Here is a 16,017-nt window from a genome sequence, read left to right as displayed (position 1 = left end):
TCCCCGGGACTTGTTAGAACGACAGCAATTGATTTTGTGCGTTGAGGCAATTCCCCCATATTTTGCACCACGACCAGAAATATTTAAATCGACCGGTCTATTGTCTAGAGGCTTCTTCTTCTTCTCCTTCCTTTTTTTCTTTTTCCTACCACCAAACCACATTCGTGAGCCAACTTCCCTTCTGGTGCCCGCAGTAGAAACAGAGTTCCAACCTCCTGCAACTACTCTTGGCATCGCATCCATCACCAATTCTTTCCTCCTCCCACAGCAAAGATATATCACCTCAACCTTGTCACCATGGCCGACATTACCGATCACACCGAACCCAACGTCGCTGGCATCGCCAACGAGCTCGATGACTCCCAGACTCTCACCAACGGTGAGTCTCGCGGAGTCAAGCGTGCCCGTGGTGCCGATGACGAAGAGGACGATGATGACAAGGGCGGCCGTGAGCGCCGCAAGATTGAGATCAAGTTCATCAAGGACAAGTCCCGCCGCCACATCACCTTTTCCAAGAGAAAGGCTGGAATCATGAAGAAGGTCAGTTTACAGCAGCAGCAACCCACACGTCAATGCGGCGCTTTACTAACAAATACCCCCTCCATCATTCTAGGCCTATGAACTGTCGGTTCTGACTGGAACTCAGGTCTTGCTGCTTGTGGTTTCCGAGACTGGCCTAGTTTACACCTTCACCACTCCCAAGCTGCAGCCTCTTGTTACCAAGGCCGAGGGCAAAAACTTGATTCAGGTATGTGGCTCCCAGATGCTGTTTGCGCAATCATCTCCAGCAAGCAAGCCAAGTGTTTGTGCAACAACGGCTTGTTTGCTTAGAGTGTTTGTGGTTTAACGCTTCCTTTGCGACGCGCTTCCGCTTCAAGGGATAGTCGACACTAAAAAACCCGCCACCGCGTGTAAAAGTCCATCGTGCTGACATGATCTTTCTTCACCACTAGGCTTGCCTCAACGCCCCTGAGCCCGCTAACGGCGAGAACGGCGGTGAGGATGGAAACCAGGTTGAGTCCCCCGCGGAGTCCCCTGCTGCTCAGCACATGCCTCCCACCGCCCGCCCTCCCATGCAGCAACAGGGCCAGTACCCTCCCAACAGCTACATGCCCGCCATGGACCCTAACCAGGCCATGGCCTACCAGAACTATGTCCAGCAGCAGCAGCAGCAGCAACAGCAGCGCGGTAATGCCTACGGCTTGCCTCCTCAGACTCCCATGTCGCAGCATCCCCCCCACCAGCCTTAAATGCTATCTGCGGCTTGTTGGTCAAGAATGCGCTTGTGTCGACTCGACGTGGACAGCAAGGTGCATTGTTGCGACAAAGAAATAAACTCACTGGGCTTCAAGCTGCGGACTAGCAGAGCAAGTGTCTCGTGAAGTGACTGGTATCGTTGGCCCCTTGACAAATCTTTCACTTGGTTCTTTTGCCATGCCCGCAGCCTTGACTCAGCCCATGGTAGCCAGCTCGGAAATGTAGTCACATTATCCTGTACATGTTTCGTTTCCCACTGATTGGTTCTTTCTTTTTGGCCTTTCACTACTGTCCTTTGTTTTTTTAACTTCTCCTGTTCCCTCATGGGCTTGGTAATGTCTTTTTTTTTCTTCGTGGACTCCGTTGGACGGTGCCCCGCGATGTCTATCATTCTTTTTGATCCCTTTTTTTTTATCCAACGGTGGCTCAGGCGTTGATTCCCCTCTCTCATTTTTGATGGTTTTATATTATATTACGTCCTTTCCTTTTCTTCCTCTGGGATGGCTAGTTGTTTGAGTTGGCTCCGAATATTTGGTTTGTTGCTGTACACGAAACTCTAGGGCTTCTGCATCAGGCTAATGGTGTGTTTGTTGAGCTTTTGGCGCGGCTCAGCGCCCTGATGCTTTGCCATATTTTTGTTGCGGCCGTCTATTGGATATCCAGGCTACCATCTCGGTATTGTTTTTTTTTTTGCGTTGTACCTGGCTCATGTTTTGTTTATTGGATACGGTATTTTTCCCTGAGCGGAGGGCCCTGTTGGGCTCCGATACCCACCACCTCAGCGTTAAATAAAAGAAATTTACATTAAAAGTCGTGAGAATTCTATCAACACGTGTTTCTTGGTGGTTTAAACCAGCTCCTAGTAAATGAACTTTGTGCGTGCTTGAATTTCCTATTCCGTCAAGCCACTTGTCCTAATATGGTGAACAACACGATGCACAGTGGCTCTTGAACCCAGAAATCCAAAGCTCTAAAAAAAGAAGAACTTCCCCCCTCCCCCTCCCCCAGAAAAGAAGGATCACAGATTGAAGCTTAGACGTTTCTCTCCCGTCTTCCTTCTCGCCAGCTCTGACTATTACTAAAACAGGCAAGCCATCCCCATCGCGAGCAGAGGTTCTATCTGGGGGGGGGGGGGGGGAAGAGAGAAAGACGGATCATCGAGAAATAGGCGCTCAACAAGTCTAGCTCTGCTTTTTATTCCTTTCCCACGTGCCGGACCATCAACCGCCCACGCGGGGCCGTTTTTTTTTTCATTTTTTTTATCTTGTTTTGCCAAAGGTACATACGCCTTGAGAGAGAAATGACAACGCGAGCGCGACTGGGTGATCGGTCTCCCCTTGCTGTTGTGCTCTCAAGTACGCGATAGGCTCAGACCCTGAATGCAGATCTGTGGGTGAACGACACAAGGCTTCAGGGCAGGGATTTTAGACGGGGATCTCGTTGTCAAAAGCGCATCAGGACATCAGGAATTCTTTCTGGGGATAGCTGGTGACGTCAAGCATCGATGACTAGATGATGATAACGCCAGGGTCGCAGACATGAACTTTGTCTAATTCCTTTGTCAGCTCCACGCAAGAAGCACCCGTGGCCCCCTTCCATAGCCATAACCCTAGATCAACATCCCACAAGCGCCACAATTTGCATGTGGCGCCACACAGCGTGCCACTAGGAAGGAGGGCCCCACTAGGTTGAGAATATTTGAGCAGGTTTCTGGAAGCACGGACCAGGTCAAAGTAGAGGTACTTCGCCGGAACCCGTCAATAGCTCTGCCGCCGGGAAAGAGGCCAGGAACAGGCCAAGACACACTTTGAATTCAGTCAAGGACTTTTTATTTTTTGCGCTGAATCTACCAAATGTCAAGGGAGACGAGGCCGCTGAGTGGTGAAAGACATACAGTTGGAAAATAGTAAGACAGTAGGAGAGACAGAAAAGAAAAATATCCTGCATGGCTCGCATGCAAAAAAAGAGGACATGGGGGTATTAAACGAGAAGAAAAAAAAACTGCGAGGGGAAGGGGAACACCATGGGGGCTTTTTAGTAGGAAATTCCAAGGCCTCAGTGACCGTACGAGCCGGCACTGATAAACCGACCAACTAGAAGTGTGCCAATGAAGACACCGGCAAGCACGGAGCAGAAGTAGCCCACGTTCATCGTCATGACAGCCAACATGCTGCGCATTGTTAGCGAGAGAACTGAGGAACAAAAAAGGGGGGCGAGAGAGAGAGAGAAGATAGAGGCCAGGGAACACTTACAGAAGGTATCCAACACCCGCAATCACCGTATCGACGGCCGCCCGCACCACGTCCACCGAGAGCCGAAACGGGCGAGCCTTGGGAGTCTTGCGCTCAACGACCTTGACGTTTTGCTCGACTCCGTTCTCCGAAAGCACCAGATTACTTACGCTCTCGTTCTTGGACACCTGCTCCGCCAGGTCCGCCTTACCGGCCACCACGACGTAGCGGCGTTCATTGTCCTTGTCGAGCCAGAACGCCTCGAGCTTGGACCGCACGGCCATCAGCAGACGCGCAACGATGGCGAGCACAATGAGGAAGATGCACATGCCGGCATACTGGCCGTTGTTGTCTGGCGAAAAGGACGATGTGAAGAGCGGCGTTGTGTGCGAGTCAACGAAGACCATATTCATCGCCATGCTGCTGGAGCTAGAGCTGGACGACGTGTCCATGTCCGCCATGCTGTGCGAATCGTGGGACATTTCTGCCGTGTCACCGTGGCGGGCAAAGACTGGACTCATTGTGGGATAGTATTAGTATATTAAGTAGAGGCGAGGCGGGAGAATATAATACATAGAGAGATGGAGAGAAGATTGGGATCGCGGAGAGAACCAGCTCAACGCCAATGCAGATACACACGGGAGACTAAGACGGAGCAATACTCACAGCTTGTGGGAAAAAAGACGCCGACTTATATAGTTCGATGCTCAGCTGGAGAGCAAGATGTCAACCGAGTGCTAACTATGCGTCGAGCTTGGCGTTGTCGTGAATTTCGGACGGCCGTGTCGCAGAATTGTTAACAGGGAAAGATTGTCGTAAGTTGATGTGAACTAGAGCAGATTGATGATACGGGTCTGTAACACGCCGAATGAACGGGAGGAGGAGCGCCGCTGGGCCGGGGTTATATAGATATCAGGGCGTTCTTGCGGTAGCAATGCCTGGAGAGGGGGAGGGGGCCGACTTTAGGTCTAGAGAAAGAATGTGGGAAGCTTGAAGTGCAAACGTGAGAAACAGCGCAGCACCAAAGGAGGTTGTCTCATTTTGTATAACTATGCTTAAACGACCAAGAGATCAACTTGCTCAACACTAACAGCCCGTGGTGGCGCAGACTATGTGTTGCTGTTAAGGCACATGCAAGACCCTGGTTCCAGCCCTGTAGGTAAGGAGCCTAAACAGGCCTAGCGCACTTTTAAAGACCATGTACCAGTACTTGCCGCATGGCTGTGGGGGTTGGCTTGTGCTTGGATATACTGAAGCTGAAAGCGTCAAGTCTGCAACACAACATTGGCCCGAATGGTACGGCCATGGACCTTGACAGCATGTTGTACATGAAAAAGCCCGTTTCATGTGGGATATGCGGCCGGGTGTCAAGACTGCTAACGCCGGCGATCAGAGCTGGAGAGGGCGCACGATTTTGGCGTGAACGGCCGGACGACCGGCTGACCGAAGTTGCACTGCAGGTAAATCATACACTCGAAATTTGAGCACGATTGAGCACAAATACGTGTGCATGTCTATACTTCTCACCTGTCAGGCTGAACCTCACTGGATGAGCTACAGAATATGTCCCAAAAGACATGTAGTTAGTCACATATGTAACTATACATTCAATTCAATGTTACGAGAACATGGAAGTGCTAGTTACTTGACGTAATGTACGCAGTTACCGAAACCCAAACACACATCATGGCATTAAGCAGTTGCTTGGTTTGTGGGGGAAGACATCAACGTATAGCATGGGAAGCCAAGCGCTGTTGTACCCACTTTTAATGACCACAAAACAAAGTAGCCAAGAGAAAATGCGAATTCTAGCACAGCCTCGCTCCAGTTTCATACCTTTGTTGGGGGTTTTGGTAGCCCGCCAAGTGCAGAGCAACTGCCGTTCTGTGCTGTAGAGAAACGGGCAGCGGCAGCTCCAGGAGAAAGTACAATTGGTAAACACATAACTAGTTGAGTAGTTGCATAGATCCCGGTACCTAGTGAGACTCTGTTTTTCGGTGTAATCACTAATTTTTTTTTGAAAAGCTTCCGAGGTGGCAGGTAGTCAGCGGTTCTTTACCTGATACTGCCTTCCAGGGATTTTGACACATCGGGTGCCGATGCCGATGGTTACACAACAGATTTCGGTGCCGGAGGACTTGGGTGGGAACCGGCTGCTATGTCACCTAAAAGTACGCAGACGACTACCAGAGAACTGAAAACCGGGATATACCAATATTTCGTACTGTAATACTACAAACACTATCGGTATTTAATAGAAGGAATTGCTCTTTTCCTTTGATGGAAAGTACGTCTTAGAACGTCACAAGTTCAAAGAGATAGAAGAATGAAGACATTCAATTGTCGGAAAACAAGAGAACGACGATGTATGAAATCTCAGGTCAAAGTCTACACAACGAGTAGAGGAAGCAGTTTGTATACATAAACCAACTCGACTTCCCGACTCTCAGTTGGAGTGAGGTTTTCATTTCATCATCTGATTCGTAGAACAAAGGTCCGTGGCTGACTAAGCAGGTCCCTTTTTTGAAGCAATCTAGTGGCGATAGTAAAGATGTCCTAGATATTATTAGTTTATGGGATTGAAGCAAACTCATGGTATGGTAGCAAACAGTTATGTACAAGGTTTGAGGAAAGATGACAGACTTTTGGAAATGACTACAACCAAAGCCATGATGTATGTAATCATGAGCAAAACCCTAACGCGATAGATCCAAGGGTTGTCTCATGTATGAGACATCAACAAATACGAACAGGCCACTTTCTCAGCGCAACTGAGGTCACTTAATGACGTAATATTGGCTTTAAGCTCTTGTACAACTTGAAGGCCAGACATAGTCTTGTAATACAAGAAAAGCATGCCTTTTTCTTTTTCTTTTTTTTTGAAGCATGCCATTACAACATCACTGAATTCAACGTGGGAGAAAATGCCCCGCATCTGGGGTATATCCTGGTTTTCTTGCCGCCTGTTTTCTAGCATCTTGGATAGCTGGTGGTTGCTGTTTCTTGATGGGGAAGATTTGGACTTTGAAGACAACAACAACATACCACAAGGCCTAATAAATTTCTTCTTACGTCTTGGTCTACTCACAGACTGAAAGAGGTTTTGCTATCATGTAAATCTTCAACGAACACACTTGTCTGCATTCTGGAGACTACAGAGTGGCGCTACTCCTATAAAAGCAGCCTCTTCGTATCATCAGTCCCCCCGCCCCCTCCGTTCCTCTTCATTTAGCACGGAGTTTTGAATTGTCCATTGCAGCAGCTTAGGGATTCTTATTAACAAGTGGCTAGGAAAATGTCATACATGCTCTCTGTTGGATTCCCTGTGATGTGCGCAAACCAGCCTGTCATTTTTAGATCGACGTTAAAAGAAGGGGCTTGCTGAACTCAGCTTCCGTTATCTTGCAGTACTCATTGCATATTGACTCTGCCCATCTTTCAGACCATAAAGTCTTTCCAACCACGCCAGCCATCAACGTGCGTCAGAGACCTACGGGACGGCACGAGGCGAGGCGGAACTTGGTGGAGCATGTGGCTTGAATATCCACTCTGAGCGCCGCCTCGCCACAACAAATCGCGACAGCCAGGTGCGCCTACAATATGTCCCGGACAACATCCGCTCGAAACAGGCCGCCAGACCGGCTGCTGAGAACGTGCATCTCAGTCAAAACTGTCTGTCTCCCAGGATCCCTGTCGCAATCGGCTAATATGCAAGCCAAAAGTGTGTACCCATGACCATCAAAAGCAATGAGCAGATGGAGCAGGGGAATAATGGGAGAACAAGATATGTCACCTTGATGCTGCTGGGGACCGGGAACGCCGAATATGTTATGTTGGATTTCGCACTGCTCGGGAGGGGGTGGGACCAAGAGAGCATATGTGTAAGATTGGGAGAGATCGTCCGTAGTGTTTTCCGCGGAGCTTCATCACCCAGAGTATAGAAAACAATGAGGAATTAAACGACGACTGGAGTGTTCAAGAAGTTGAATGCTAAGCGCCAACTCGTTCTCTATCTGTATGTATGTACGAATTCTTCTACTCGTGTTTGTCCCGCGGCATATTTATTGCGATCCAGTCTTTCTATCACTGAACTTGCTTTTGAATGCAGGCTTTGATTCCTGGATGCTGTACTGGTTCTTGAAATATGTATCAAGAGATAGCGTGCCGGGGTCCAACAACCCATCCTTGTCTGCCCCAGAAGATGAATGTAAGGGGGCCTAGACACTGTAGTTCAGCGCTGAAAATATTCACACCCAAAGCCAAAAGAAAAGCAAGCCCTCATTAGCCAGACACACGAGGCTCACGCATATTCTAGTTTACAGTCGTCTTAGTCATTCCTTGCCTGCAAATCCGCCATCGAAGCATGCCCCATGAAGCGAGCGAATGACAAAGCCACAAGCGACGCCACACTCGCTGCGCGAACGAGGGCTCCAGGAGGCGACTGGTATGGCTGGGATAACCAACCAGACAAACAGGTTCTCACGAACACCGGGGAAAACCACAACAAGTGTCATGTTGGTCACGGCGGAATGGCATTTCCCCAAACATCATAAGCGGCGGGGAAATCCAGACCCTTTCATGGATCAAGTATATCTTCACTGTATGCCGGTCTCGGCTAGAAAAACAATACCTATCTGATAACCCCGGAAGCTATACATGCTACTGTGATGAGCACATCCACCCAGTAGGATGAAAAGGGCAGGCCAAGACGGCTTGTAAAATAAAGGTGACAATGTAACGATTTGTTCCAGCGAGATGTACGGCGTGCAGTTGTGACAATAATTGGCGTAGTTATGTACATTTTTGGAACATACGTAATGACACAATGTACAGGAAGTAGATGCAATGTGCGAATTTTGGCATACGCACAAGCTCAAGTACGTATTTGTACATGTTTGTGCATGTGTATGTGATGTGCCTTGATCACTCATAAACAACCCCCATGCCCTTGCAGCCAGCCTGCAGCAGCTCAGCTAGCTTTGCTCTGCCATCGATACGAGAAAGACAAGAGAGGGGATATGCAAATATATACAAGCAGTTGGACAGAGTTGATGATATCTGTGCTTGCTATGATTCAATGTGACAGATACTTGTAGACACACAGCCGCCCCTACATGCTCGGGGAGAGATCACAAACTACCGTGCAGTCACATCTCACATAACAGATACTAGGGTATTCTGATGTGATGGCACAATTGCGCAGCGCGTAGCTCTTCCCGGAGACGGAGCTTAAAAGCCTGAATGGTGTTCTGTAGGCAGGTTTAGAACTTTGAGAAGCATTGTTTCTGTGTGTCTGGCAGGTTATTTGGGGCTTTCTGCGTGACCACAAAGCCAACTCGAGTGAGGGGTTTTCTGTGCTCGTGATATATAGACATTTAGGTATCATGTGTTCTGTGTCTGCGGAAGAACTGGTTTCTGGTCGACCTGCAGCACGTGGCAAAACATGTTTTCATACCCTCGCTCAATTTCAAGCAGAATGCAAGCAAGCAGACGCCAGGTGGTAAGCCAGGTAGGAAACGTGGGCCATGGGATCGTGGAATGGTTCAGGAAACATGTATGTATGTACATACACACATGTGTATACTCATGGAGCTCGATAGGTATACAAAACGGCGTATTTTTTTGTTACGCTCTGTTTTCCTTTTTCCTGTGTATTCCTATCCCACTGGGGTTGATGTTCTTTTTATACACACATGTAGATGAATAACTTTTGTCAATTTGTTCTGTGTGGTCTCTTGCTGTGTCTTTGGATGTCCTGAAAATACTGCATTCGCCATCCCTTGCATTTGACCACGCAAATGGATATATTTGTACAAGCACTTAGATATATACTAGCACTTGCAGGAGCATGGGACCACAGATAACGACTTGTCACAAGGAGGCCTGCCTGTAGGTGAATCAAAGAAAGGGAGAGAAAGCCTTGAGTTGAGAGAAAGGAGCAGCAAGTCAGGACGAACGAGAAAGACGATGTAAAAGAGGCTGGCAAACATCCACTCGCGATTATGAACGTTTGGTTTTATGAACACAAACAAGAACCCCGCTTCTCTTTCTCTCTGCTCACAAAGTTTCAAGGTCACAGAAGATCTCCCGCTTTTTCGGGCGATCTGCCTTTTTGGGTGCCATATTCAGTATGGCTCTGTGATTTCAGCTGTGCAGTTTCCTTTTTCGTAGTCTTCTCGAGTCCATGGCTTAGCCCAAAGTATGTGTGCAGTTGCCGTCTCTTGTGCTCCCCGGCTTCCTTTTTCATCGCTGTCTTGTCCATTTGTAGTAGGCTCGCGTGTTTGTACAAGGGCTCGGCCAAGGCGTCTTCCTTTCCATGGGAAAGTAACATAACACGGCTCTTTCCTTTTTTTCTACCCTCGAGGACAGCCCCGATCCCTAATGGCGTTGAAGACCCGTGTTGAAAAAAAAAGCCTTTTGTGATATATGAAGGAGAACAAAAACCATGAGTGGCCGTCTCTATTCGTCTTGAGTAAAGTGATTCCTCAGATCTCAGTATTTCGTTTCTTTTTTTCGACAGCAATTATTTCCAGCTGTGCAGATCCTGTATACATCCCGTCGTCCAATAAGCAGCATCCTTCTACCAACGTATCAAGAAGGGAATAGAAACAAAGTCGCTTTAGAGTGGAACAAGAACCTGAGCTGAGCTGCACATCTCTGTCAGCGAGTTGCTATTACTAGCTGACTGGCCGGCTGAAACTAACTGCGAAGCGTTAGCAAAATGGAACGCTGTCCAAGTCCATGTCTCAACCCCTCTTCCTCTGCCGTCTGTTTATTTCACGCAAGTCTCAACCATATTGGTGCCTTCTCATGAGCAGTCTAGATTTTCTTTCTTTCCATTGTTCTTTGAGAGCGGGGAAGGCATACTTGGTTTGTTCCGCGGCATGTCTTGCCGCGAAGTCGGGGAATGGAACAACGCAGGGGAAACAAACGAGGGAGACCTATGAGAAAGCCCGCCTGGCTATGACGGACCGTCTGCACAACAGGGCAACACAGAAAGCACAAAAGACAGAACCTGCATATATACAAACATCTGCAGCCATTTGGTGTCAAAGCATGCGAGTCTTTCATACACCATCCTACTTGCAACGCAATCCACTCCCTTGATCCGCGTGTATACTTCGCCTGATCCTTCCGCTCCGCTGCACGGGCTACCAGCACTGGATAGCTTCTTGGATGTATGTATGAATATAAGTGCTAGGACCGGGAAGAGGTGGGATTTTCCGGACGAGAGCTCCCCGCAGCAAGGGAGACCAGTCAGCATGTTCAGGTAGTGGGGTTTCCTTTTTTTCTTGCCGTGTATTGTATAGTTCTATCACATTTTGACGGTATTATAGCCTTCGTTATATGTCTCGACATGAAGGAGCCAGCCCAGTGAAATACAGAAGAAAAATCATCCTCGAAGTGATTAAAGGGAGGTTGCAAAAAGAGACTTGTCAATGTTATGGCGACAAACGTGCACAACAAGACGAAAAAGAAAGCCCTCTAGAAGCCATGTCATTGACGTCTCCCTTCAAAAGAGCCTCGTTGGATATAAGATGATGGGAGGCTCGTGTTCCAACTGCAGATAGTCTCAAGTTCTGTTGTTCATCATTCCAGTCACATCACCTCCAGCTTCCTTTGTGCTGCACTCAAGTCCAACATACTTTTGTGTCTCACCTTTTCTTCCAATATCCGCTTTAAAATGAGCCACTATTCTGTGAATTCGCCCCGCACTAGCGCATCAAACTCGTCACTACAGCGCCACATACTTGATCAACGTGATGTATGTGAATCCTGTCCATCGACGTACCCATCTTGCTTGTAGCTTATGCTAACTACTGTGTGTTGTCTCCATACAGCAACCCAGACGTGCGGGAAAGCTCCAGATCCACTGCAAGACCGACAACGACACATACATTGTCCAGACACCAGGGGGTTTCCGAGAAGTGAAGAAGGATGCTCTGCAATCTAGTCTCGCGGGCGAGATGCTGTTGCTTTCGTTTGACTTCTGGGGTAACATTGCCACCTTCATGAGAAGCCGCAAGTCCAAATCAAACTCTTGCTCGTGTGAACAAGCCAGCAACAGCAGTGAGGAAAACATCGCCCACACCTGCTTCAGCCAATATCACGATGACCCATCCATTCGCGTTGTGGCCGAGGGTCCACGCAACGACTACTTTTGCTGGGAAGAAGACAAAGTACGCTACTTTCTTGTATCTATCGGAGACACGACTTTCCAGTCATCGCACCACAACCTTCTCAAGACATGGCCAGGACGCTTCATACTCTACGAGTGGCCTGCATACAACGAGACAGTGCTGCACCACGTGTGGCGCGACGTCAAGAAGCCGCTGGTCAAGATGGAGAAGAATGTGCGTCGCAAGATTCGCAGCTGCAAGCGCCGCCGTTGCTCGCTCGACGACTCGGAGCAAGTCGATGAACGCCGCAGTCTGAGCTTTGACCTGTTCCGCAAGCCGAGTTGGAGCTCGTCGTTCCTCAAGCGCCCGAGCATGTCGAGCTCCGGTAGCTTTGGAAGCGAGAGGACAAAAACCGCGCCCAACTAGTCGGAGAACAAAACACGACTCGGGCGGAGACACAGCAGTGGATGTACACTAGAGACAAGCCCTGGGCTTTGAGAATTTGGTCTTGTGGAATTTGTGACGATTTATGCTATGACGAAGGCGTTTTGGGTTTGCGAGGGTTTGTTTTTTGTATTCTTTCAGTCGTTTGTATATGAATCTAAAGCTTCAAAATGATTGATAACCATGACCGCGTTTTGAGTGACTAAGCTACATCAAAAGCTTTACAAAGGCCGCCGTGCAGCGGCCACAGGGCCCTTTGGGTCTGTCAAACATAGGAAGACTCTAATAATCAAGGCTTGCCGAACCCCTCAGGAGCTGGAGCCTCGTAGGTGTTAGATAACGGAATTCTGTATAAGACACAGAAATAGGGTGCAAAGAAAGTCACAGGTAAGAAGGAGAGGTTTTATTATTCAGCCTGCGTGGTTATGAACATCAACTTCTTCGTAAAAGTGAATAAGCCTTGCATGTGTGGAAAGGTTGGAGGTCTTCGTGAGGAGAACAGCAGTGATATTGAGCGAAGTCTCCATGAGGGTATCTCGTGCTCAGAACACGTCTGACCCTCTGTGGTCCGAGGCTTAAATACTCGTGCTGCCAAAACTTTGGCACGTCCAACTGTTGTCTCACTTGGGAGTGCTGCTTCTAGGGGTTCCACCACTTCTCAAAGCCTTCATGTACCCTTGTTTTGCGCCACAGTCGAGGCCGGGCCAGCGACATGAATTCTGCCACTGCGTAGTTCCTAGTCACGCCTCTCTTTGCGTGTTCGTCAACTGTTTCATTGGTCCGGGCCTCCATGTGTTCAGGAACTCAGTGTACATATGCTTTACTTTTGGGTTGGAATATTTGCCATTCGCAAACCTTCATATTGACGCTGTCGATTTGGTCTTGGGAGGCACTGATCTTTGTTGTCTCGGCAGAAGTGTATGTATATGCTTGCTCTGTCTTTCATATTCCATGTCAGAGCTTCAAGTGCTTTTAGGGATGTAATGGCTCCAGTATCTACGACTTTGTTCTATTTACCCGCTGAAACTGACCTTGTGAATGTCTCCCCCGAGGACTCCACGACCCAGCCTAATCTGGTGCAGTCTGAAGCAGAAATGAAGTCGTCAAAGTAGATTGATGTTGCTTTTCTGGGGGCAGAGTCATCGAAACAACAAACTCCCACGTCCATTTGGCTAATACCCCCTGGAACTCAGCGCAAGAACAAAGAACAACGCTAACAAGCTAACATCCACGACCTCCAGTCATCATGGGGCTTGCTCATGTTCAGTATCTACCATCGGTCTCACTTACTCATTATTGTATGAACCTCCAGTGACCGTTAAAAATGATGCAAGATAGACAAAAACACGACAAAACGAAGCACAACAAGCATGTAAGTGACAAGATGTTCGTATGCACATTGACTAACTACGGGCAACTCAAGAATTTGCCTCTATAAAGTGGAAATAAACAAGATCCCATGCTCTAAAGACACTCCAACTCTAACTCCAACGTTCGTGTGGTCTTCCAATGTAAAGAATGCAAGAAAAACAAAAGCTCGCAGAGATTAAGAACAACAGGTTACAATGTTTGAAAGGAGAAAATAGAAGAAAAATGACAGGGAAAAAAAAACACAAGAAAGAATAGAAATTGATGGGGCGAGAGGGAAAGCATCAGGGCGTGACAGAGAAACTAGTCCGGTATAATATGTTCAGAGGAGAGTTGAAGAGGTGAGGCTAGGAGTGGCTCTCTGCAAGACAGATAACGCAGAGCATATATCTTTGTGAATAAACCCAAGGACCGGGTAGGCTTTAGCTACTCAGAAGTAAGGCAGCCTGTTCCTGTATAGACTGGACTCATCACGCAGCAGGGCCGCCTGAAATAGCTGCAAAGGGCACGTCTATGTTATTTCTACGAGGTCCATCGGTGACAGCAGCAACAGCAACAGCTGTAGCCTTGGCTGCACAGCCCTTTACGTGGCGGTGACGCTATAAAGCGTTTGTTAGTGTATTCCAAGCAATAACTTGAGGCGAAATGGCTTACCTTGAGCGCGTCCTTGCGGGAGAAGCTCTTGTCGCAAAATGTGCACGGGAACGGTTTTACAGAGAGATGGATGCGCTTGTGCCGCTTCAGATCATGATTTCGGTTAAAGGCCTGCGGGCACTGGTCACATCGAAACGGCCGGTCTGGCGGGGTCGCAGGATGACTGAGGTAGTCAACTGACGACATATATGAAAGGTGCGGCGGCATGCTGGGTATCATGGACAAATGGCCACTGTGAGTGCCGACATTAGAGAGCAGAGGACGGCCGATTGGTGACATGGTAGAGTAGTGGGCCATTGTACCAAATGATGGGTGTGGCATAGAGGGTAGGCCACGCGGGAGGGTAGAAGAAGGTACCGAGGCAGGGTGTATCGGACCGTTTGAGTATGGCGAGAAAGGAGGATGTGTCGATGTTGTGGATGTGGCGCTGATAGGTGCAGATGTGTAGTATGATTGGATAGGTGACTGGATCTTGTATGTTTCAAGGCTCATGGCAGATGAGATAGGCTGGCCAGGCCCTGCTGTAGCAATGTTGTGACCATTCGAAGTCAATGTCGGTGGCTGAGGAGATGGAACAGGGGGATGTGGCTGTTGGGAATGGCTTGTCTGAACAGGTGCGAGTGATAGAGCGTGGTGTCGGTTGTAAGGCGACTGCGGAGCCTGAGATGGACTTATGCCGTGCTGTAGATGGTGATGCGAGTCGGCCTGGCCCTGCTGTGGGTGGTTGTCGTATGGGTGGGGGAGGATGTTTTCCGGATTGCTCCCAGGCGAGCGTGAGAAGCGCGAGTCGCAGCCCAGTTGGGCATTGTCATAGATCTTGGGAAAGGATTGTTGCGCAGCCTGGTCCTGTTCTTGTTGGGCCGGGTGCTGATGGCTGGCACATGTGTAAGAGCTGGCAGCAGGGTTGGACCATGAGCCGGGTACATGGCTATAGTAGCCCGTGAAGTTGGGGTGTGAAGACGACGATGCCGTACTTGAGTTTGTACTGGCTGGACTGAGGCCTTCTGGTGACATGCCTGCCCAAGTAGTTAGTAAGAGAGGATAGCTCTGCAATAGAAGGACTTCGGCAAATGCCGGGCCAATGGAGTCCAGGAGCAGCTCTGGAGTAGCTGATGCAGCCATGACAAACTGATCAGAGAGGGCTGGTGCGGCAGTCATGACGGGCAAAGATCCGGTAGCTATTTTGTTTTTTCTATCTTTTGCAGGATGGGGACGGAGAAGAAAGAGGCAAACGTGACGAGAAAAAAAGAATGTGACAGCCAGTAGGCAATCTTTATATGGAGGGTATAAATGTGACGTTATAAGCGTGGCCGTATACTGCAGTTGCACTCTATGCTTTGGCGGGGCATGTTGGGAGTGACAATGCAACTGCGTCATAGTCCCTTTCTGCCTTCCTAAAACAGACTTGCAAACGGCGGTCGAGTCCGAGGACAAGACCGAGGGCACGTCATCACGGGCCCAAGCCTGCACAGCTGCCAACTATTGAAGCCACCGGCTTACATGGAAAATGACAGATGATGTGATCAGGAGGGAGCGTCTGTGAAGTCGACAGGCCCAGGCGAATGGCAAGGAGAGACATGGCGATGGGATGAGAGGGGATACAGAAGACCGCAGACGACGAGCATAGCCAGAGGGTAGAGGGTGGGAAATGGGCGAGTAGTGGTACTTACGGGGAACATCAACTCGGGGAAGCGTATAACCCTGTGTTCTGCGCTCTGGGAAGCCGACACCAGCATCCATGACGTCGGGAATCATGTCAAAGTGATTGTCTTCAAATGACAGGCGAGGCAGATACTTGGTAGCCCGGGGAGCCGCAAAGTAGCGGACAACTGCTGTTCGAGATATCGGAAGCGATCAAGATCCGAGGGCCTGTAGGAAGAGCGTTGTTCGAATTTCGTCTCCCTGACAAGAGGTGTAGCAGGCCGGTGGAGCGATGTATGTAC

At 48.9% G+C, this 16,017-nt stretch overlaps 4 protein-coding genes across 4 annotated transcripts; 2 read left to right on the top strand and 2 right to left on the bottom strand.

Moving 5' to 3' along the window:
• Positions 1-297: 297 nt before the first annotated feature.
• BROUX77_003537 (uncharacterized protein) lies at positions 298-1,250 on the top strand (the record flags this gene model as incomplete). Its single annotated transcript, XM_073748199.1, has 3 exons — positions 298-540; positions 614-748; positions 954-1,250. The coding sequence occupies 3 exons, from the start codon at positions 298-300 to the stop codon at positions 1,248-1,250; spliced, it is 675 nt and encodes a 224-aa protein (XP_073605962.1).
• Positions 1,251-3,312: 2,062 nt separating this feature from the next.
• Positions 3,313-4,009, bottom strand: BROUX77_003536 (uncharacterized protein; the record flags this gene model as incomplete). Its single annotated transcript, XM_073748198.1, has 2 exons — positions 3,313-3,427; positions 3,510-4,009. The coding sequence occupies 2 exons, from the start codon at positions 4,007-4,009 to the stop codon at positions 3,313-3,315; spliced, it is 615 nt and encodes a 204-aa protein (XP_073605961.1).
• Positions 4,010-11,172: 7,163 nt separating this feature from the next.
• On the top strand, positions 11,173-12,034 carry BROUX77_003535 (uncharacterized protein; the record flags this gene model as incomplete). Its single annotated transcript, XM_073748197.1, has 2 exons — positions 11,173-11,253; positions 11,330-12,034. The coding sequence occupies 2 exons, from the start codon at positions 11,173-11,175 to the stop codon at positions 12,032-12,034; spliced, it is 786 nt and encodes a 261-aa protein (XP_073605960.1).
• A 1,856-nt stretch (positions 12,035-13,890) lies between these two features.
• BROUX77_003534 (uncharacterized protein) lies at positions 13,891-15,232 on the bottom strand (the record flags this gene model as incomplete). The annotated part of the gene is made up of 2 exons (XM_073748196.1): positions 13,891-14,019; positions 14,075-15,232. 2 exons carry the CDS (start codon positions 15,230-15,232, stop codon positions 13,891-13,893), a joined length of 1,287 nt encoding a protein of 428 aa, XP_073605959.1.
• Between the last annotated feature and the right edge of the window lie 785 nt (positions 15,233-16,017).

Source organism: Berkeleyomyces rouxiae, assembly GCF_048999995.1.
Source record: "Berkeleyomyces rouxiae strain 22BRR77 chromosome Unknown BrBRR77_ptg000003l, whole genome shotgun sequence".
Taxonomy (NCBI): domain Eukaryota; kingdom Fungi; phylum Ascomycota; class Sordariomycetes; order Microascales; family Ceratocystidaceae; genus Berkeleyomyces; species Berkeleyomyces rouxiae.
This window is presented reverse-complemented; position numbering and strand designations above follow the sequence as displayed.